This window comes from Misgurnus anguillicaudatus, chromosome 14, assembly GCF_027580225.2.
Source record: "Misgurnus anguillicaudatus chromosome 14, ASM2758022v2, whole genome shotgun sequence".
Classification (NCBI taxonomy): domain Eukaryota; kingdom Metazoa; phylum Chordata; class Actinopteri; order Cypriniformes; family Cobitidae; genus Misgurnus; species Misgurnus anguillicaudatus.
The window spans coordinates 23,478,105-23,502,696 of record NC_073350.2 but is presented as its reverse complement, the minus strand read 5'-3'; the positions used below and the strand labels follow the sequence as shown (position 1 = coordinate 23,502,696).

At 36.6% G+C, this 24,592-nt stretch overlaps 1 protein-coding gene across 2 annotated transcripts; it reads left to right on the top strand.

Annotated features, from left to right (window-relative positions):
- The first annotated feature begins 8,907 nt into the window (after nucleotides 1-8,907).
- Nucleotides 8,908-21,509, top strand: cstf1 (cleavage stimulation factor, 3' pre-RNA, subunit 1). 2 transcript variants are annotated; one of them, XM_055184645.2, is made up of 6 exons: nucleotides 8,908-9,039; nucleotides 9,597-9,779; nucleotides 9,905-10,182; nucleotides 11,993-12,190; nucleotides 12,467-12,857; nucleotides 20,824-21,509. In XM_055184645.2, the coding sequence occupies exons 2-6, from the start codon at nucleotides 9,611-9,613 to the stop codon at nucleotides 21,081-21,083; spliced, it is 1,296 nt and encodes a 431-aa protein (XP_055040620.1). In that variant the 5' UTR covers nucleotides 8,908-9,039; nucleotides 9,597-9,610; the 3' UTR covers nucleotides 21,084-21,509. The 2 variants fall into 2 exon arrangements, with proteins under 2 accessions (XP_055040620.1, XP_055040619.1); XM_055184644.2 differs by lacking the exon at nucleotides 8,908-9,039 and adding an exon at nucleotides 9,046-9,192.
- Nucleotides 21,510-24,592: the final 3,083 nt, after the last annotated feature.

The following is a 24,592-nucleotide window of genomic DNA, read 5'->3' as shown; positions in this document are numbered from 1 at the left end:
GAACTGAAGCGTTGTTCTGAATGCGCCTCTTTATATAGATTCTATTGTGTGACGTCATAGCCATTATTACGTAATAGAACGTTCTATATTAATATAATATATCATAGCAACAACAACAAAAAAAACATATCTTAGCAACATAGCAAAAATAATATAATAAATAAATAAACGTTTACTAAAATCATGTCTAAACTCACAACATTAATAAAAAGGACTCCAGAATCTTTTTTCTTTCTTTAATTTGTTTATTGAACTGTATAATTACCCCTAGCCCAGTGTTTAGTTTGTTTTATTTTTTATTTGTTTTCCTGGTTATTTTGTCGAAATGTTGTTGTGAAATAGAAACATGTGTCTTTACTTTTGCTGTATAATAAAAAAAAGTTTCTACAGAAAGACAACAAACGTAGATAATCTGCCATTAAAAAAGCAGAAAGACAAACTTTCATCACCTCAGCCAACATTATTGTCACTGATGATCAGATAATTTAGACAGTCAGGTAAAGTTAAATCGGTTTCATGGCACAATTTAAGATTAGATTTTAATCTGTGCATCAAAATAGTTTTATTGAAAAATAAACTAACACTAACTGTTAACAAATAGTGTAAGAGTTGAAATAAATGAGATTGTCTGTAAAATCAGTACATTTAAATTCAGTGACTTATACATTTAGGAGAAAGTAGATTTTTTATTCTACACGTAGCCTCTTACTTTTACCAAAATATGAATTAGCTTATTATAGCACCACTTGCTATAATTTAGTAGAATAGTGAGAGGAATTCATGATCACTCCACCATATTGGGACTGTTTTAGGGCAGAGAAACAATATTAATAAAATATTTCCCCAAATGGTTCCAGCACTTACTGCTTGGACACCTAATAAAATAATGGTAATTCATATGTTTACGTGCATTTTTAAATGCACCTGGACAAAATAAGACAATTTAAATATTTCCCCATTGCCCTTTAACATAATAAAATTATAACTGATGTTTAATGTAAGGTGTGTCCATTAATTCAGGGTATAAAAACAGATAAACTGCTCAAAATCCACATGTTGCAAAGAGGGGACAGATAGTGCTTTCATAAGAAAAATTATCTAAGATTTATCAAAACTTGATGCTTGTTTTAAATGTCATTTCTGTTTTATTTACAAGCAGTACATTTCCTCTGCAGGTCTTTAATACACGAACACTGAACAAAAATGTTCTGATTTGCATTTATTTCTTGCATTTCACCTATAGTTTTTTTTCAGATGCATATTTATTTTTATTCTTCTGACAGTCTGAAAAAAGACAGCACTGGCCGTCTCCATCCTTGATCCCCTTTTGCCAAGGCCTGATATTTAATTTTTGCCGAGGGGAAATCTTTACCCTGTTCAAGGTGAATCTCGTGAAATTCAGGATGGCTGCTTACACAATTACACTAATTTATTGTTGTTATGATACATGTTTATTCTGTTATTTCTATCAATGTTCTTCTAGAGTGCAAATGTTAGAAAGATTATATATTTGCAGCCTTTTAAAAAAAGAATAAATTAAGTTAAATGAGTTCAGAACCTTTACGTCTCTTTATTTAAAAGTAACAAAAGCAAAATGTCAAACTTTAAAACAAAAATATTTTCTATATATATTATACAAGTATTTATTGTTCCCTCCTGATGTCGAGGGAACAATAAGTTCCAGCTCAAAATGTGCCTCAAAAAGTGTTTAAAAGTCATAACGTGAAGGACTCTGGCCATTCCTGTATTATGTAGAAGTCTATGGCTAGACTTTTATAGTCTGCGTTCAGTTCAGTGTCTGTGTCAGTAGGATGCCTTCTTGCATCGGTTGTCTGTTTATGTCAATTATCCTCAGACTCCTCCTCTGCCTTATATAACAAATGTGAATAAGGCAGTGACTGACTCTGATCTGCAGATAAAAGAGAGTGAAATTTAGAGTCCAAAAAAATCGTTTGCGAAATCCTAGTTATCTCTGGTTAGCAGAAAAGCAAATGAGATGTGACACAAAATCAGAAGACAAAAACATTAAACTACATCATGAGATCACATGACCAGTCCAATACTTACCCCATTGTTTTATTCCAAGTTGTACACCAACTTGGGGGAAGGGGGGACAGCGTGTTTTACCTTCTAGTGCAGAAACTCATTAAAGGCGGAAGCCACGATGTTTGAAAAACGCGTTGGAAAAGGAGACGGGCCGACTACCAAAACACACTTATAGCCAATCAAATCAAATCAAATGCCGGGTTGCGTATGTGTGGGGCGGGTCTATCAACAGAAGGTCCAGATTCTATTGGGGTAGGGGCGTGTTTGTTTAGGTGATTTCAAATATCAACATTGGCTTTCAAACATCATGGACTCCGCCTTTAATGTTGGGCTTGGTCTTCCTCTCCACTTCTTTCAGACGGGACTCCTTTGAAGTGGTGCTGAGAGTCTCTGATTTTACTCCTAAGGAAAACTCAATATTTAAATATATATTGAGATTAATTAATGTGTTTTTGGATGGTGCATGTATAGGTATTTATTAGACCAGTGGTTTTCAAACTGAAATTAGAGCAGTGGTTTTTTTAGACATTTAAAACAGGGGGGCCGCGAGATGGTGCCAGGGGGGCCCCAGTTTTATGAAATACATTAATTTATCGTGAATTATGTGTAATTAAACCTAAAAAAAATAAGGCTACTAAACAAAAGCACTATTTTTTTGTATAATTTAATGGTTTTTTATTAAAATGTTGAGTTTTAGAACAGTTTTTTGTTACAAATTTTCTTTGGGGTGTCGCCAAGGTATGCACCGTACACAACCACTGTATTAGAGGGTTGAGGAATTTAGGCCTCTTTCCTCAACCGTATGTGTCTCTGCTGTCTCGTACAATCACGTTTTGCTGTTTTCTGACATCATTTGTTAGCATCAGTTTTGATATTTTGTTATCTGATCCAAGTATGACTTGATAAAAATTGTAACCCATTTGCAGTGTTGGGGTAGTTACTCAAAAAATGTAATTAGTTACTAGTTACTAGTTACTTCTTAAAATTGTAATGAGATTACTTTACTAGTTACTGCATTTGAAAAGTAACTTCACTACTTATTACTTTACTTTACTTTTTTTTCCTTTTTCTTAATTTACCACATAGATACATGAACATGTTTAGGCGGGGTCAGCTGATGATGAGTGACTACTTTAAATGACCGGCCAGGGCTCTAGACTAACTTTTTGCACTGGTTGCACTGGTGCGCCTAACATTTTTTCTTAGGTGCACCAGCACAAAAGTTAGGTGCACCCTAATTTTTGACCCCATCGGATTTATAGTTCGCCCAAACATTAAAATTCTGTATAATTTATTTGAAAATCAGGTTTGTAACTCTCATGTTGTTAGAAACCTGTATAAATGTCTTTGTTCTGGTGAACATGAATGAAAATATTTTGAGGAATGTTTGTAACCAAACCATTCATGAGCCCCATTCACTTCCATAGTATAATTTTTTCCTACTATAGAAGTGAATGGGGCTCATGCTTGGTTTGGTTACAAACATTCCTCAAAATATTTTCATTCATGTTCACCAGAACAAAGACATTTATACAGGTTTCTAACAACATGAGGGAGAGTTAATGATGACAGAATTTTTTATTTTTGGGTGAACTGTCCCTTTAACACCGCAAGTTTAGCGACCATGGTGGTTTCATACAGAATATAAACATGTAGGCTATTTTATAATTTTCATGTTGTCATTCCATTTTCCCTATACGAGTCATGCACAGTCCTGTTTGATAACCCGCATCCGCGCGATTAAAATAACAGTTGACCCATTATCCGACATCAGCATCAATTTATTTCATACCCGTTTTACATAAAGACTGCGACCGGCCGCACCGCAAATCGTGATGTAAGTAGAAACCTTTAAAGATCTTCATGCAGAACATTGACAGAAATAAGCACAGGACCATGCTTGTTCAAATATATTATCATTTAATGTGAAACTTTGTGAGGGTCGGCTGATTGACAGCTGAGCGGTCAGCAGTGTTTGAACACTCATAAGCGCTGCGCTTATATTTATTATTACCTTATAAATTGATGATATGATTGCAGTGATTCCAAAGGGATGTCAAAAAAAACTCAAGTAGAGTGTTAAATGTTTTAAGTTTAATGTCTCTTTCTCGCTGCCCTGTGTAAACCCACGCGGGTGATGGCAAACGCGTGAGGAGCTTGCATTTTGCATTACCTTAAATTATGGTCATACAAATAAAAGTAAAACAACATTCAAAACTGTAATGTGTACATTTATTTATGTAAAGTTACACTCGCAATAATAACAAAACATTGTGCTTTTTTAAATAGGTAAAAAGTGTTTTGTGCTGCATCGGTTTGGGAGCACGTTACACAAAAAAATAAACTCATATAGGCTATATGCTACTTTTGAATTCGTTTTGTTAATTTGCTAATTATTTAAGGGAAACACATTTCATATAGGCTTATTTATTTTATTATTTTTTCACCAAAGAAAGACGTAATCATCACATTCTATTCATTTTAATGCTTTTTGCGCATAAACTAAACCCTTGGGGGAATTATTTATAAATGAATCAACAACGCAAATCAAGGAATTAACTTATTTCTCTATTTAAGACAGTCTGGCAGGGCGGTAACAGCGATACATCAAACACCGAAAAGTTTATAGGATTAGATTTGGAAGTAAGATTATGAAGAAAACAGCGGTCCTGACTCCTGGCTTGTTTCTATAAATTGAGCGCACGCGACATTGCTGTTCGGGTTACGTTCAAATAATTTCTTTAACCCTCAAGAGTTCCTTTAAAAAACTTCCTTAAGTGTTCCTAAGGCCACAAAATGACACCTTCTCAAAACTGCTCTAAAAATATCATACGTCAATATTTTCTTTCATTTTAAACGATGCTATCTTTTAGAACTACTTCTGCCTGAAACATACATATCAAATATTAATATAATTTGTGAAAATTTTAACCCTTTATATGCCTGTTTGTTTACATTAGCCCATGTTTTTTTTAACAGAAAAAACAAAAAAACTAAATATTTTCCAAAAAACACATTTGAACCACCATGTGATTATTATTATTATTATACCCTGAGATGGGTCAAAGATTGGTAGCAACATTGATTTTCATGCATTGTTATTTTTTGAACAGGGTCAGATTTTATAAAAAACTTCCTTAAGTGTTCCTAAGGCCACAAAATGACACCTTCCCAAAAACGGCTCTAAAAATATCATACATCAATATTTTTTTTCATTTTAAACGATGCAGTCTTTTAGAACTACTTCTGCCTGAAACATACATATCAAATATTAATATAATTTGTGGAAATTTTAACCCATTATATGCCTGTTTGTTTACATTAGCCCATGTTTTTTTAACATAAAAAAACAAAAAAACTAAATATTTTCCAAAAAACACATTTGAACCACCATGTGATTATTATTATTATTATACCCTGAGATGGGTCAAAGATTGGTAGCAACATTGATTTTCATGCATTGTTATTTTTTGAACAGGGTCAGATTTTATAAAAAACTTCCTTTAGTGTTCCTAAGGCCACAAAATGACACCTTCCCAAAAACTGCTCTAAAAATATCATACGTGAATATTTTTTTCATTTTAAACGATGCAGTCTTTTAGAACTACTTCTGCCTGAAACATACATATCAAATATTAATATAATTTGTGGAAATTTTAACCCATTATATGCCTGTTTGTTTACATTAGCCCATGTTTTTTTAACATAAAAAAACAAAAAAACTAAATATTTTCCAAAAAACACATTTGAACCACCATGTGATTATTATTATTATTATACCCTGAGATGGGTCAAAGATTGGTAGCAACATTGATTTTCATGCATTGTTATTTTTTGAACAGGGTCAGATTTTATAAAAAACTTCCTTAAGTGTTCCTAAGGCCACAAAATGACACCTTCCCAAAAACTGCTCTAAAATTATCATACGTCAATATTTTCTTTCATTTTAAACAATGCAGTCTTTTAGAACTACTTCTGCCTGAAACATACATATCAAATATTAATATAATTTGTGGAAATTTTAACCCTTTATATGCCTGTTTGTTTACATTAGCCCATGTTTTTTTTTAACAGAAAAAACAAAAAAACTAAATATTTTCCAAAAAACACATTTGAACCACCATCTGATTATTATTATTATTATACCCCAAGATGGGTCAAAGATTGGTAGCAACATTGATTTTGATGCATTGTTATTTTTTGAACAGGGTCAGATTTTATACAAAACTCACACTTGTGATCCTAAGGCCAAAATGACACCAAAATGACACCTTCCCAAAACCTGCTCTAAAAATATCATACATCAATATTTTTTTCCACTTTAAACTATTAAATCTTTTAACACTACTTCTTCCTGAAACATACATGTCAAATATTAATTAAATTTGTGGAAATTTTAACCCTTTAAATGCCAATATGTTAACATTAATCGAACCACAGTGTTCGGCTGATGTCGTAAAACCTTTTGTGGGACATCGTAGCCCAAATAGTGACCTGTCCTGATTTCTCACTCCAGAGACTGAGAGCTAATTAATTTTTTATCTGTAAACACCGGTCAGAATGAGCAGCCCCACATAAGCCTGCAGTTTCTCTGTCTCAAGATCTCTCCAGTCTGTGACTGTCTCCCATGTAGGTTTGTCATGGCCCCAATATGCTGCAGGATTTCATGCATCAGCATCAATGAAAAGCTTGAAGTCAGGGCTGATTCGGGCAGTGGCATAGTGTGTGAGCCCTGGGATCAAATTTCTGGCTGCTGGGAAGTAGCGGAGCGTCTCCATGTTTGTGGGAGACCAGAAGATTTTTAAATTTTTGACGTCCATCCTGCCGCCACTTCATCCATCTCCTTTCCGCTCTCACCTTCTGACAAGTCTTCTGAAGATCTCTCTAATGAATTAGACTCCAGCTGGTCTACTTCTACCTCTGAGGCCTCCGTGTCGACCTCAGAATCCTCGGAGGAAGATGAGGAGCCATCCTCGCTCTTGAAGTGCATGATTATTTCAGGAGCCTTATGTGTGCTGTAATGCCTTGCCATTTTCACTACTTCTGCTATACTTATAGCAGTGTATTTGCATAAACAACATGAGCGAGAAACAAAATGAAGATTGATTTTGTTTCGGTTCTGGCCTCTCATCGTTTTTATTACTGAATTAGTTTATAACGCAGAATGTGCCTTTCAAAGAGAGAAGAATTTGGATATGTTGAATATGCCCCCCTGCCCCACTCATCACCGAACCCACCCCGACATAACCCCACCCCCGTACCACTCAGACACACTTTTTTTACACACACACCAATTTTCAACATTAAATGTTTATCTTTTCAGGAGCTATGCGGTCCGCAGAAAACAGCAAAAATTGTGACATTTTGATGAATGCATGAAATGGTAAAAAGTAGCGCCACCTGGTGGACAAGTATAAAAATTAAAACTTCAAGGCCAGTAGTTTAAAATGATATATTGACATAAAGGTATGTATTAGTTTATGTTTAGATAAATGGGGGGTCAAAAATGGTAGTTTTCAATGGGGCATTTTTTGTCCGAAGGAACACATTAGTCGGTTTTTGCGTAGCTTAGCCATTTTAAGCTAATTTAAAAAACTGAAACCAATATTCTAAAATGTATCAAAAATGATTAACCTTTGGCAAGTTTGGGCAATATCCAATCATCACAGTCAAGATGGTTTAAAAATCAAAATCAAAATGGCACAAAATGTCCCTAGGAACTCTTAAGGGTTAAAAGAATTATGCTCTGACTCGATTGAGGTTCATTACCTAATTCCGTCTTCGGGTTCGGACCTCTCGATCCCTGACCGGTAAGTTAAGCAGGATCTTTCGCCACAAGTGTTGTATTGCCATGCTGGACTTACAAATGCTCAGACAGGTTGCTCATCGCGTTGTCAGCAGTTGAAAGACGTGTGGGCATAGTGTGCATTTCACACGAATATTTTTGTCCTTTCGAGCAATACGCTGAAAGTAATGTGAATATCGCCCCAGTGGCTGAAACCCTCCGTCTTCATTTCCCGCTCCCCTTTGCACCAGCAGCTCCGTCAAATCAATCTCTATGGCAACGGCACACGTACAGGGACACGCATGCACGCACCACTTAAATAGACATAACTTTACACCCAGGCAAACACTGCTTGGGTAACGCAGGAAAGCGCGTTCCTATAGTCTAGTAAAGTAGTGTAGTTACCAATATTATTAGTGTAATGCGTTACTTTACTTCGTTACCCAAAAAAAGTAATGTAGTTACTGTAATCCGTTACTTTGTAACTCGTTACCCCCAACACTGCCCATTTGGGAGCAATTGGGTGTGTATATGTCATCTTCACCTGAGCCACTTTACACAGTTTCAAGTCACAAATATTTTAACCAGCAGGTGGCAGCACAACATCTTAACGCACAACCAGTCTATTACGACGTAATGCATGCAAGTTAACCATATTGACCGTAAATGTGAAAGGAAACGTGTCGCATACAAAATAAATATTATTATTTTACTGTAAAACTGTTAAATAATAAATAAAAATATTAATAAATAATAAATAGCGCGTTACATTCAAAGGAATAAGCCTTCCGATTAGGACCCAGCTAAAATATTACGACTTAGATTTTACGATTATTTTCGTTTATTCTCGAAAATGTAAAATATTAAAATGTGCTTTCGCCATTTTTAGTTTATTCTAGAAATATTACTACTTTGTTCTAATTTTTATGGAAATAATGTGAGCTAAATCTTGCATTATAATTACTTTAATCTATTTGAGATGTTTCTATTTGAACCGTTTGGACGTATACTGCCTCCACTCAGACAGGACTTTTGTTTTATTTATTTATTTATTATTTGTTTTTCATCATAAAAATATAATTAGAATTGTACAGTCAGAAGGACTTTTGTTTTTAGGACTTTTGTTTTATATTTTTTCCCACAATCCCATATACGTCATGACGTAAGACGCACAGAGCGTCCTAGCGTGTTTATTGAATTTACGAGTGGTAAGTCGTTAAACGTTTTGCACATTTACATCAGTGAAATTTGGCTTGTGTAATAACTGTTGCTTTACGCAGTCAAAAGCAGACATTATTGAATTTATAAATGATACGCAGTTCCCCGTATCTGGAATTTATTAACGACAAAAGTACACTAACGTCATTATTCAATGTCTTGTGTTTCAAACCTAGTGAGCTGCCTACCAATCAAATTGTAAGTTACAATACAGGCGCGTTTAAGCCTATTGTGTTCAAAAGTGATGCTCTATCTACGATGACAGCTCAGTAAGTTAAATTTTGACAAACCACAGTGTTTGTGCAGTACCAAGCAAGCTAGCTAGCTAGCGTTAGTCTAAGCATAACCTTAAAAAAATTAACCATGGTTTTATTATAGTAAAAGTGTGGTAAGGAACAATGTTTTTTTGGCAGATTGATTACCTTTTGTATAACCATAATAAATAGTGGTTCCTGCACTGCAGTAATACCATGATAAATGTGTGTGGTTACTATAGTTTTACTACAAATAATAACATGGTTAAAATATGGTTTGCATGTTCTTGCAGGTAAAGCAGTAAAGATGTTCCGACCCAAACCCACACTGAAGGACAGACAGCATCTCTACAGTTTGATCATCAGCCAGCTGCTATATGATGGCTACACCACCATCGCCAACAGCCTGATCAGTGAAGTCAAACCCCAAAATGTTGTTTCTCCATCAGAGCAGCTCATGCAACTGGCCAAGATCGGTATGATTGCAGCGTGATTACATTGTGAATTTAGAAACAAATGGGTTTCTGTTCAACCATGAATGTAGTTCCATCTTGTTTGTGTTTTACATCCATATCTAAACACACACCCTGTGGTTCCCTAGGACTGGAGAACGATGACAGCGCTGTGCAGTACGCCATTGGTCGCTCTGAGACGGTGGCACCTGGTGTGGGCATCGATCTGGAGTTTGATGCAGATGTGCAGACCATGTCCCCGGAGGCATCAGAGTATGAGACCTGCTATGTGACATCTCATAAGGGTCCGTGTCGTGTCGCCACCTACAGCCGCGATGGGCAGCTCATTGCAACGGGCTCTGCTGATGCCTCAATTAAGATCCTGGACACAGAACGCATGCTGGCCAAAAGCGCAATGCCTCTGGAGGTGAGATATTAACACATGACATCTTTCCTATTGCACAATGAAACAAGATAAATTACTGATCAGGGTTTCCCACAGAAAATTTGTTAGTTAATTTTGAAGAAACTATGACAGAAAATAAACACATACTAGATTATAAATGAATTAAATGTTTTTAACAGATGCCTCAAACAGGAATAGCTGCACGATGAAGTGAAACTAAAGGGTTAATGGACACAAACTAAAGCAGATTTGTAGAATGTCTGGCGAACGATGATAGATGGTGCGAAGATTGTAAAAAACAATTATTTCCCACTATTAATTACATTATCTTAAAAGAGTGTAACTACTGTAGCATGTAAATAATGCACATAAATAACGTGAGCAAGAGCGCTCAACAATTATATCGAATCAACAGGCACGTGCAACCTAGCTAGCAGGTTGATCAAACAACAAAAATCACCAGCTAACTTACTTTAAATTTGCAAGAACTATAGACTAATACAATAACAGGCTTAAATAAACCCAAAACATAAGTCCACTTACAGTTCTCACAGACACGCGCTTTATCAACTGGCTATACTTCAGACATTTGACGGACCATTTCGGGCGTGTGGCGCACGTGCACACTTGCGGTGTGAAGCACACCCACGCTATTCTCTGAGTTGTATTATAAACTGGCTAGTTATCCTCCAGACATTGACGGACCATGTAATTTCGGCCGTGTGACGCGCGTGCCCGCTCGTGTTGTGAAGCACGTCTGCGCTATTCTCCAGATGCACTTGACAGCCTTTTGTGCAGCAAATTTTTAATTTTTTTGGGACAACCTAGTCAAGGCAGTAGGGTTTCCCAGCTTAGGCGGGCCACCCGAACTGCAAAGTGCTGCGGGAAACCTTGCTGATGGACTTAAAGCTGCTTGTTTTAGAGGTCACGTTCTTCCTGATACCATTTTTTTAAACCCTAGTTAGTGTGTAATGTTGCTATAATAGCATAAATAATACCTGTAAAATGATCAAGCTCAAAGTTCACTGCCAGGCGATATATTTTCTTCAGTAGAATTCCTCTTTAAAAGCCTACAACGAACAGTTTCCTGGTTTAATGACATCAGTAAAACAGTTTGTTGACTAAACTCCGCCCACATGAATACGTCAGTCACCAGCTTTGGCTCAAACGGCTCTGCTAAGCTAAGCTGCTATCGAATCACAGTACACTAAACAAATTACACAATCAGAACTTGTTACATATTTCTGATTGAGGGACTTCACATAACAAGGAAGACATCAGCCTGTTTTGAGGACAGTAAAAACAGCGCTATACAGATAAGTATATTGTGTCAAAAATACTGCGTTTTTTACACGCGAAACATGAACACATGTTATATTGCCCACTATAAACACAATCAAAGCTTCAAAATCACAGACAGAACGGGAGCTTTAAGCAAAATTACATTACGAACATGCTTTGTCAGTCCTGTCAGTTCGATTCCTATCGACATTGAAGGTGAAGACTACAACTACTTCCATCGTTCCTTGCTCTTTAACAGTATCATTAAGCTGTGGCCATTGTTGTTGTTGTTGTTGTTGTTGTATTTCATATATTACGTCTTTAAAGGGTTCTAGTTCGCATTAATGAAACGTGTCTGGTGGGCATTAACGTAATTGTACAGTGCTTCTTTAAAAATAACTATTCGATCTACAAGTGTGTCAATTTTGAGAATATGTGGATTTGCAGGTCCTTAGTTAAGAGTTTCATATTTGTATCTATTACCTAGTGTGTTTATAATGGAATGTTCATTGAAGTCTTCCAGACAGTCTGATGATTCTGCTTGGTTTAGGTGATGATGAATGAAACAGCCCAGCAGAACATGGAGAACCACCCTGTTATCAGAACCTTGTACGATCACGTGGATGAAGTCACCTGTCTAGCTTTTCACCCAACCGAACAGATCCTGGCCTCCGGCTCCCGTGACTACACCCTTAAACTCTTTGATTATTCAAAGCCATCAGCCAAAAGAGCCTTCAAGCACATACAGGTATGATAGATAGTCTAACAACTAAACATCCACCAAAATGAGTTTGGATATACTATGTAATTTGAACAAAAAATTACTTTAGCTGGGGGTCACATTTTTATTATTTCCTGGGAATTAAACCCACAATCTTTGTGCTGCTAATGTAACGCTTCATCAAATAAGCTACATCTACATTCTAAGATGAAAAATTATTTTGCCCTTCATTTATTAAAAATGTTTGACTAGTCCTTAACAAATGTGATTTTCTGAAAAATCTTTTGTTTGGCTTTTTAACAGGAAGCTGAAATGTTACGCTCAATCTCATTCCACCCCTCTGGAGATTTCTTACTGGTGGGTACTCAGCACCCCACCCTGCGCCTTTACGACGTCAACACTTTCCAGTGTTTCGTGTCCTGCAATCCTCTCGATCAACACACAGACACCATCAGCGGAGTCTGTTATAATCCCACCGCCAATAGTTACGTCACCTGCAGCAAAGACGGCAGCATCAAACTTTGGGATGGAGTGTCCAACCGATGCGTGACCACTTTCGAGAAAGCACATGATGGCGCTGAGGTCTGTTCGGCGGTCTTCTCCAAGAACTCCAAGTATATTCTATCAAGCGGAAAAGATTCTGTTGCCAAGCTATGGGAAATTTCCACCGGCCGGACTTTGGTGAAGTACACAGGTAAGATTGATTTAAACTGGGTTAACTTGTGGCTAAAGTTGAGGGTTAGATTGGCATATGGTGTGGAGTCAAGATTTAGATCAATTAAAGGTTAATTGTTGTGATTAATATACACAGTACATAGAAGCACAGTAGATAAAGTTTTTGCTGTCAGAATTTTTTTTGTGTGCTTTTTGTGAATATTTGTAATTTTGTCCAAAAGTACAAATATTCAATGCATATCTCAGTTAATGTGAGCTCGTACAAGTTAATGATTATAAACAAATTAAGGCGCAACAGCTCATTTCCATAATGACCAATGCAATCTACTAGGGCTGTAACGGTACTAGGGGTGGCACGGTTCATGAAAAAAATCCAAACCGTTCGGTTCGCTTGTCTCGGTTCGGAGCGCGTGTGTGTCGTACGGTTCAACGGTTCATGGCATGCGAAATGTTTGTAGCATCGTGCCCTGTATGTGACCTCAGATAGCGTGTTCCCCTTTCGCGAATAGCGCGAAAGAAGAGGTGACTGGTGTGGAGAGTGAGTGCTGCCGGTCATGTTATGTGTAGAAATGGCAAGAGGGAGTCAGGGAGAGAAAAAGAAGTCTGCCCACAGTTGGAGGATGCGCCAGCGTCGTATAAGTTTGGTGTGTGGAAACATTTTTTATTTCATGTTACCTATGATGACAGCGGAAATAAAACAATAGATACAGCCACACGCGACAGCCTTCTCTCCGACCATTTATCTAATCTGAGGTAATGAACACTGTTTACGTCTTTTCGTATTCAGCGCTATTTTTAGCCTTTCGTTGATAAAACGAAAGCGGCTGATTTCCGCGTAGTTTCATTTTGCTAGCGTGTGAAAGTTGCGCGATCTTATTTCATAAACTGCCCCTTAAAGTAATCAGGACAGAAATGGTCAAAAGTGGACAAAAGAGACGGATTTAAATATAACAGGTATAAACGTTATGTTTCTCTCTCATCCACATATACTCTCTGCAGTATTTAAGCAGCCTCTCAGTGATAAATCTTAAAGCTACACTGAAGTTGGCATTTTGATAAATGCAAGTTATCTTTGTGTGCTAAAAATGCACACAAAGTTCATGTAGATGGCAATACACATTCTCTTTTTTGCCAAATAAATGAAAAGCATGTTGAAATCATCAATGTCTTCCCTCTCGCTGTGTCAAAATCTCGCCTGGCTTTCCTCAGGGATGTTCCCAATAATGTGCTTAAAGTTAAATTCAGTTTGTGCATGATTACATGATATAACTTTTTTTAATACTGTATCCCAAATTATGGATAATTAATACATTAATAAGATAATACATTTCTGAAGTGTTAAAAAAATAACAACAAGAACCGTACTGAACCGAGAACCGTGACCATAGAACTGTGATACGAACCGAACTGAGGGTTTTGTGAACCGTGCCACCCCTAAACGGTACGTGTATTCGTACCGGACCGTTTCGGTACAGGGCTTTCCTTTCGGCACGGTGCACATGTGCACTGAATGGCCGAATGCAATCTTTTGTGCGCGGAACATAGGTGGAACATAATATGTTGTGCGTATCCACACGAACATATTAAGTGGCGGAAGTCTCCGCGTTCAGCGCAAGTCTTCTTTCAAATATATAACATAATTCGGCCCGCAGAAAGATTTTAATTTACTTAGTTGTATATTCGTTTGATTATTGATGTGAAAGTTTACGGGGCCGCTTACGTGACGCATCTAAAAGCGTGTGTTAAACGCGTGTAAATGCGCTGTTTTGTTCTTTCAAAAGTGCGTGAGAGGTTGCGCGTCTTTCGTTGCTACGCATGCGTCATGAGACGCGCTTTCTGTGACAGCGAGAATAAGTATTGCGTGATTCGATTTTCCATCTGCACCTGGAGAACTTTGCAGCAGTATTTTATTTATTATTCTTTTTTATTTTATATATATTTTATTTATTATATTTTAATAAAAAGTGTTTAAAAAAGTGTAAACAAATTGTTTAAAAAAGTTTATGTATGCATTTTTCCCTTTTCCCTGGTACGCACCGAATCGTGATTTTTGCGTACCATTACACCCCTACAATCTACTAAGAGCAATGCAAATTAGTTCAGGGTCGAAAATAAGCAGAGCTGATGATGCTCTTCATATACGGGTGATCCATTAAAGCCTGATGTGCTTGAGTTCAGCACCACATACATCGCAGCTGAAAATACAGGGTGTGAAATCCCATCTAACAAAGTTGTAGTACACAAAGACATAGTACTCTCATAGTACATAGTGCAAACTTTTCACCTTTCGGCGAAATTCGCAGTTTTGTATCCAGAATTGTATTATGTATGTATATACAACTTGTGTAAATTATTTCAATATTTGATATTTATCTCAATTTTTTGTTTTCCCTTTTTTATTTTAATTTCTGATTTACTGTAAAGCACTTTGGATCAACTACAGTTGTGTTAAATTTGTGCTATATAAATAAACTTTGACTGGACTAGTATTTTCTCAATCGGATGCAAAAAATACTTTGTGCACATGCGCAGAAGAATTGTGCTTAAGTTCACATCCTATATTTACTCTGTTATTTATGTATCACTTGATTCTGGTAACAGAAACGTGCAATAGCAAGGTCGATGGCAACACGCTTTATTAAGGTAATGGGGTCACGTGCTGTACATTCTGCAGCGTTCATGTCTTTCATAATATTACAAAAAGCAATAAAATAGTGCTTTTTGAAAGGTGTGTTTTCTTTCCCTATATCTAAAAACTTCTTATTAACAACTTTTTTCAACTCAACTTTGACTTTGTAATTTTATCCAGAGCGTTAACTTGAAGAGAGATGCTGTGTGATGCGTTGCCAAGTCCTCTGCTATTTTTTGCAGATATGGGGTACTTTTAAACCGTTTCAGCAAGTTGATATTTTTCTGGGGGTAAAAATAAAAGGATTCATTTATTAGTTATTGGTGTTTGGGCAGTAAATAGTCATTGTGCTGCATTTGGTTCATGTTTGGTTCAGGGGTCTGTTCTTCGTACATGGATTACTCGGTTAGCTGGATTTGATTGTTGACGATTTGGCTTGACCTTGAATTATTTGGTTCTTCGAAGCTCATCCTAGAGTTGCTGTCATAGCAACCGGTCCGTAAAATTAAACCTGCAGGCTTATTTTATGTAAACAAGATTAGTTTGTACCTTTTTAAGCAGATATGATACGGAAAGTCGTGTATACTCCATTATACGAGCGCAATCTGCGTAAGATGCACGATGAAGAGCTTTTCAAATTCAACACGTAATAAAAAAGGATAGATTAAATTTTTTAACAATGTTATTTGAAAAAAATATATAACACATATATTTTTCTGTACTTTTCATTTGTTTAAGAATAATAATCAAATCTGTCGCACAACAAGACAAACATGCTGATAACATTCATTTTAAATTTATTTAAATTATCCGTAATGAAAATGGCAATCAATCATCTTTACCCATCAGTAATAGATGTACAATAAAGAATATTACTCAGTGTGAAATATGTTTCCTTTAAATAAAGTCCTCTCTATTTTTAGTTTTGTCTTTAGATTGTCAAGTAGGCTTATTATGATGTCATGCATGAAAAGGTTTGCTTAGTAATTTCTATATGTTCTATCTTTAAAACTCTGTCTTCATGTTGCCCTGTTCCTTTCCTGTGACAAAAATGTGCACATATTTTCACATATCTTTATCTTCTTTACTACACTTTTCTGTGCAGACTCAGATGCAGGACTTTCAGTTAATGTGGACTACTGTTGTAGTCAGAAATCAGTTATATAAGAATAATGCAATTGAAGTAAACTTATTTAACCACTTGCATAGTTTCTCTAAAGGACTGTCGTCTGAGAGGATTTCTTTAGTTGCATGTGCATTGCTCAAAAACAGTTGAACTTTATAATCTTTTGATGTAGAATAACATTTACATTCCCTTACTGCACATCATACTTAAATTAACACATTATTGGAAACTACTGAAAGTGTTAGTGTATTATCTACAACTGCACAAAAGAGAGGAAAACACAATCTTACAATAAACCACAATTCAAATTTTATTTATCAGCAATTAAATTGTTGCATTGGCTGTGGGTTTAAAAAAGAGCAACTGCCTTCAGAGATTATCTGTACAATCAATCAGTAGACATCACTCTTGCCAGCACGTTACATGAAGATGCAGGACTGTGTTTTTTATTCTGCTTTTTAAGTTGCCATTATAAACAGACAAAAAAGCATTTAACTGTTTTTAAAAGAGACTTAATTTAATTACAATCATTAATTTAATTTTTGACAAGCATAGTTAAGATATCAAGATTATATTTACACAGAATATTTTACATTATGTAGGGTGATTTTATATACAAAAGTAGCTTTAACTGAGTTTACAAATTCAGCGTCATAAAAAGTTTACAACTTTCCATCAATAGCTCGCGCACTGCAGGGGTTAAAAATAGGCGTGTTCTTGGCCATTGTAACAACTGGCCAATCACAGCGTTGCTGATCAGTGTTTCTACTAGCGATATGCATTGCCTTTTCTTGCAGCGCACAAATGTGCAGTGATCTCAGATAATTCAATCCTGCCATACTAATCATCAACAGCAGGGGTGTTCAAAGAACCGGATAAGCGAGATTATAAAAACATCTCGGATGTCTCATTTGATCTTGGATGTATTAAGTGACGTACGAAGAACAGATAGTGATGGGAGAAACAAAGCTTTTCGAAGCTTCGAATAAATTGAACCAATTGCTTTGCAAATTGATTCAGTTTTTTTTTGAAGCGTTCGAAACACCATACACGCTGGCGACAACTGCTGGTCAAAATAGTGTAAAAGCAGTAAGATCTGTCCAAACATTTTACACTTTTTACAAAATAATAGCAAGATTGTTCTAAAAATATGTTTTTAAGAAAAACAAATTATTTAATTTAATTAAGACAAAATTAAAAGTGTATTCTATGTTTTTAGTTTTATTTATGGCAAACAAATCATTTAAGCGAACTCCCTTTTTAATTATGTGCATTTTTGTCATTAAATCTGTCTATAAACAAAAAGTAGATTTTTGTGTCAGAAGGATGAATGTTTTATAATATTTTATTATTTTTTATAATTTAAAATGTTTTATATGAACTTTTATAATAAAACCGACCCGAGTTTACCTTCACTGGTCATTTGTGATCAACTCCCCCTAGTGGTGAATGGTCAGATTTTCGAAACGTTTCGAAACAGTTATGACGTAATAAAGCCTCGTTTGCTAAAATCACGTGAAACAAGCTCCGAACCAATGATTCGAAACTTCAAGATTCGTAAATGTTTCGAAGCCTACTAAGAACAGACCCCAGTTTTAGAATGTTCATATAAACAAAACATTTTAATCAGATTGCAATGTTTAGGGTACACGCAAACTGTACTGCCGTAACCTGCAATCGGATTAAATTCGGTCAATTGACACAATTTTGTGCATGTAAACTTATTAGATATAGTCGAATTGTGCAGCATTTGTACATACTGTATTAGTGGCTGTAAGCTGTTGTGTGAACAGAACAGACCCTGGATTATTTGTTTGTTTACTGAATAATGTGAAATGCACTTTTCTGTTAGGGCTGTGATGATACATCGCGTTCCCCATTAAAAAGACAGTGTTTCATGCACAGCTTGTGCATGTACTACGTCTCTGTGATCAGTAGGAAGTCCTTATCAATCTAAAATCACTATGAGTTTATAATGTGAATTTAAAAAAGCAACCCTTGTCAAACACAATTATTCAAAATATTCTTTATTATCATGAAAATACCTGAAACAATCTGAAGAACAATAAATATCCCTTTAGACATTTCCTGGAATAGCGTTTGTAATGCGACTTCTTCTGTGGCACAAATGGCGTTTCTACACGAGAGCGCCCTCTGGCTTTTGGATGTGGCGGCATTTCACCATAATTTATTCAAATTCATTCATTGAGAAAACGCGCAATTGCACAATTAATCGTCACAGCCCTATTTTCTGTAACACTTTACAATACGGTTGAATTTGTTCACATTAATAAATGCATTATCGAACATGAAAAAACAATGACAAATATCGTTTTTCAGCATTTATTAATTTTTGTTTATTTCAGTACAAATAACCAGAGGTAAAAAAAAGAAGGTTTACGAGAATTTACGATGTGACTTCTCCTATTAATTTCTCTTTTATTTCCTCCAGCAAATAAAAAAATAACATAGCAAACAATACTTTTGAATAATATGTTCCTCTGGCATTCCAAAAAACTATTACGTGTGGAAAAATCCTCTCCCTAGTCCGATGCGCTCTTTGATCTCTGTGATGCCTCATCCTATCCACAACAATCACAGCCATTTCAAGCGCAAAATGTTTTTTGTATGTATGGTTTTTGGCGTTAAAGGAATAGTCTACTCATTTTCAATATTAAAATATGTTATTACCTTAACTAAGAATTGTTGATACATCCCTCTATCATCTGTGTGCGTGCACGTAAGCGCTGGAGCGCGCTGCGACGCTTCGATAGCATTTAGCTTAAGGGCGATTTATAGTCGTGCGTAGGTCCTACGGCGTAGCTACGGCGTAGGCTATCCGTAGCCTGTGCGTAGCTCTGCGTAGCCTGACGCGCACCTCACAAAAAAATTAACAGCGCGTCAGATCTACGCGGACCGCAAGCGCTGTGATTGGTCCACCAGAACCCCTCCCGTCAGGTAAAAAAAACTGCGTCATAGGTATTTCCGTTTGTGACGGTGAAAACAAAGATGAGGCAAGTTGAGGCGTGATTTAACTCAAACTGCATCAAAAGTCGCTGTTTATTTACTTCCATCATTGCTGGTGTTCTCAAATTATACACAACAAGTTGCTGTTTCTTCTTCGTTTGTGGGTTAAAACTTGCTAAGTTTCTTCTTCTTTCACGTTTGTGCTGCTACTGTGGTTACACGCGTGGATACTGCCTACCAGCGGTCGCGCGTGTGTTTGCACGTCGACGCGGACGACGACGCAAAAGTATAAATGAAAACCGACGCGGAACCTACGCCGTCGATGCTACGCCGTAGGACCTACGCACGACTATAACGAGCCCTTTAGCCCCATTCATTCAATGGTGCCAATCAGGGATGGGGTTGGAGGTGACCAAGCACATCAACGTTTTTCCTATTTAAGACGAGTATTTATACGAGCAAGTTTGGTGGTACAAAATAAAACGTAGCGCTTTTCTAAGCAGATTTAAAGAGGAACTATATTTTATGGCGTAATAGCACTTTTGGGAGTACTTCGACTCGCCTGAAAAGTCCGCTCCCCTTCTCACTCTCATAATGGGAGAGGGAGGGTGTTACTGCGCCGAGTCGAAGTACTCCCAAAAGTGCTATTACGCCATAAAATATAGTTCCTCTTTTAAATCCGCTTAGAACAGCGCTACGTTTTATTTTGTATCACCAAACTTGCTCGTATAACTACTCGTCATAAATAGGAAAAACGTGGATGTGTTTGGTCACTTCTAACCATCTCTGATTGGTACCATTGAATGAATGGGGCTAAGCTAAATGCTATCGAAGTGTCGCAGCGCTCTAGCGCTTACGTGCACGCACACAGATGATAGAGTGATGTATCAACAATTCTTATTTAATAGTGCAAATACCAGTAATATTCCATGCACAAACATTAGTAAATCGCATTGCGTAAATCATTTAAATACTCTCCTTCCATAAATTTTGCTTCTAAAAAGGAAACTCATAGAAAGGCATATGCAATAAGGTCAGTAGCAAAAATAACTACAACGACACACCTTTTTAGGCTAATTATTCACTGCATGTCTTTAGTACATTTCGACAGTTGTTACTGGTTGTTATGGTTTGCGCTGGCGCAAGCTGCAAGTAAATCTGGCCCATAGAGTGGAAATACCATTTTTATTATCAGGCCACCTGTCTGATGTCAGTGGTAACATGTTCTCTTACCTGCTTTCTTATCTGTGTTGTTTCTGTCAGGCGCTGGGCTCAGTGGTCGACAAACACACCGCACTCAGGGTGTTTTTAACCACACTGAAGACTACGTGCTGCTGCCGGATGAGCGAACCATCAGCCTGTGTTGCTGGGACTCACGAACAGCCGAGAGAAAAAACTTGCTCTCGCTGGGCCACAATAACATTGTGCGCTGCATCGTACACTCACCCACCAACCCAGGCTTCATGACCTGCAGCGATGACTTCCGAGCCCGATTCTGGTATCGCCGCACCACCACTGACTGAGAGATGCTTACTTTGAGATCAAATGGGAAGGGTTTGAATTTTCATCAGCTGACCCCAAATCTAGATACCAACACTATGTTAAGGGTTTTTGTTATCAAAGGACAAAACTTGTAGAATTTAACATCTGTAACATTTTTTTAATATGTCAGGATGTTTGCTTCCCGTTTTGACTGCAGTACATTGGTGTGACTGTTGATAATTTTTAGCATTTTAAAATATTGGATTTAGGTAACAGCTATACATCGAGCCACAGTGCTGATTTTCATTCACAACTAGAGACTAAACGTTTTGTTATTTTGTGTATTTCCGATCAAAGTAGATGATTATTACTGTACATGGCAAAGTGCCTAGAAAGTTTTTTTTTTAACTTTCAGTTTCTGCTGTTTTATATTAAAAGGCTCTTGGAAAAAAGATTCTTGTGTCATTCAATCTTTATTATAGGCATCACATATGCAGGGTTTAGGGATGTTACAGAAATGCATAAAGGCCATCAACGTTATTGATTCTCATACTTAAAGGAAAACACCACCGTCTTTCAATATTTTATCAATGTTCTTACCTCAACTTAGGCAAATTAAAACATGCCTATCTTTTTTTAATGCGTGCACTTTCTCTTTGCACAGCGCGTTTTGAATATGTTAGCATTTAACCTAGCCCCATTCATTCCTTAGGATCCAAACAGGGGTGAATTTAGAAGCCACCAAACACTTCCATGTTTTCCCTATTTAAAGACTGTTACATTAATAGTTATACGAGTAAGTATGGTGGCACAAAATAAAATGTGGTGATTTTTTTAAGTTGATAAAAATGAGAACTATATTGTATGGCACTTCGACCTCTGGCGCAGTAATGTCATCCAAAACTGTATTTACCTAGGCATAGATGAATGATAAGTACCAGTACATGGTAATGTCATATCGTGAGCCTCAAAGTGTTAGTTTCCTCATTTTTATGTAAACCTTGTGCACGCAAAAGACAGGAATTAGACTAATCCCAACAGTAACTGTGACATCAGTTGAAATGAACGCACCCAAATTACACATTAAATAAATTACAAAGTTGTTAAAATGCTAAAAACAAAATTTTAATTTCTGAGTTAGCGCTATTCTAATTAATGCTATATGTTAGCGTTAAGGTTGAAGTTCTACTATTGACTTTACAGTTAAGTTTTGCAGGTTCATATTGAAAAAACCCCCCACAAACTTGCCACTCAAAAACGTCCATTAACAATCTCCAAACAATTAGTTGTTCCTCAAAATTTCTACTTTCATCTGATACAGGCCCAAATATACAGTATTGTTCAAAATAATAGCAGTACAATGTGACTAACCAGAATAATCAAGGTTTTTAGTATATTTTTTTATTGCTATGTGGCAAACAAGTTACCAGTAGGTTCAGTAGATTCTCAGAAAACAAATGAGACCCAGCATTCATGATATGCACGCTCTTAAGGCTGTGCAATTGGGCAATTAGTTGAATTAGTTGAAAGGGGTGTGTTCAAAAAAATAGCAGTGTGGCACTCAATAACTGAGGTCATCAATTTTGTGAAGAAACAGGTGTGAATCAGGTGGCCCCTATTTAAGGATGAAGCCAACACTTGTTGAACATGCATTTGAAAGCTGAGGAAAATGGGTCATTCAAGACATTGTTCAGAAGAACAGCGTACTTTGATAAAAAAGTTGATTGGAGAGGGGAAAACCTATAAAGAGGTGCAAAAAATGATAGGCTGTTCAGCTAAAATGATCTCCAATGCCTTAAAATGGAGAGCAAAACCAGAGAGACGTGGAAGAAAACGGAAGACAACCATCAAAATGGATAGAAGAATAACCAGAATGGCAAAGGCTCAGCCAATGATCACCTCCAGGATGATCAAAGACAGTCTGGAGTTACCTGTAAGTACTGTGACAGTTAGAAGACGTCTGTGTGAAGCTAATTTATTTTCAAGAATCCCCCGCAAGGTCCCTCTGTTAAAAAAAGGCATGTGCAGAAGAGGTTACAATTTGCCAAAGAACACATCAACTGGCCTAAAGAGAAATGGAGGAACATTTTGTGGACTGATGAGAGTAAAATTGTTCTTTTTGGGTCCAAGGGCCACAGGCAGTTTGTGAGACGACCCCCAAACTCTGAATTCAAGCCACAGTACACAGTGAAGACAGTGAAGCATGGAGGTGCAAGCATCATGATATGGGCATGTTTCTCCTACTATGGTGTTGGGCCTATTTATCGCATACCAGGGATCATGGATCAGTTTGCATATGTTAAAATACTTGAAGAGGTCATGTTGCCCTATGCTGAAGAGGACATGCCCTTGAAATGGTTGTTTCAACAAGACAATGACCCAAAACACACTAGTAAACGGGCAAAGTCTTGGTTCCGAACCAACAAAATTAATGTTATGGAGTGGCCAGCCCAATCCCCAGACCTTAATCCAATTGAGAACTTGTGGGGTGATATCAAAAATGCTGTTTCTGAAGCAAAACCAAGAAATGTGAATGAATTGTGGAATGTTGTAAAAGAATCATGGAGTGGAATAACAGCTGAGAGGTGCCACAAGTTGGTTGACTCCATGCCACACAGATGTCAAGCAGTTTTAAAAAACTGTGGTCATACAACTAAATATTAGTTTAGTGATTCACAGGATTGCTAAATCCCAGAAAAAAAATGTTTGTACAAAATAGTTTTGAGTTTGTACAGTCAAAGGTAGACACTGCTATTTTTTTGAACACACCCCTTTCAACTAATTGCCCAATTGCACAGCCTTAAGAGCGTGCATATCATGAATGCTGGGTCTTGTTTGTTTTCTGAGAATCTACTGAACCTACTGGTAACTTGTTTGCCACGTAGCAATAAAAAATATACTAAAACCTTGATTATTCTGGTTAGTCACATTGTACTGCACTGTATAAGCTCTGTTTACTAATGTGAGCTACTGGCATGAGCCTCAGAGCAGAGCTTAACATTATTATTCATGTCCCTTCCAAATAGGGAAAAATAAACCATTTCATTCAAAGGACAAATCCTAGGGTTGTAAATGGACATCTGAAAATGTTTTTGGATAAGTTTTGCACTTAATAAAGTTGCATACCTTTTATGTAAATATTAAAGAACAATTTAATATATTAATTCAATGCATTCTTTAGCACCTTTAAAAGTTTAAATGTGCAGGCTCAGTGCTTTTCCGCCCTACAGTATAGTTCTCATTTTTATCCGCTTAAAAAATCGGCACATATTATTTTGTGCCACCATACTTATTTCGTGTAACTACTCGTGTAACAGTCTTTAAATTTAATTAAATAGTCTTTAAATATTTATTCTGTTAAACGAATAAAGCCGTTGATATAAAATTTGATATTGATAAATTATGCATTTTTTTTAATGTCAAGGGGTCACCTGTTATTTATCAAAATATGTTTTTTAGTGTTCAACAGAACAAAGAATCTCATACAGATTGATGAAAGTAGTTTCATTTTGTAGTAAACTATCCCCTTTAAATTTTGCACAATTTATGT

What these genes read in the sequence shown, in the direction of transcription:
- cstf1 (XM_055184645.2), top strand. Translation starts at nt 9,611, where the DNA reads ATGTTCCGACCCAAACCCACACTGAAGGACAGACAGCATCTCTACAGT. An exon ending in AAAGCGCAATGCCTCTGGAG is followed by an intron (nt 10,183 to 11,992) that starts GTGAGATATTAA and finishes TGCTTGGTTTAG; the next exon opens with GTGATGATGAATGAAACAGC. An exon ending in GAGCCTTCAAGCACATACAG is followed by an intron (nt 12,191 to 12,466) that starts GTATGATAGATA and finishes GCTTTTTAACAG; the next exon opens with GAAGCTGAAATGTTACGCTC.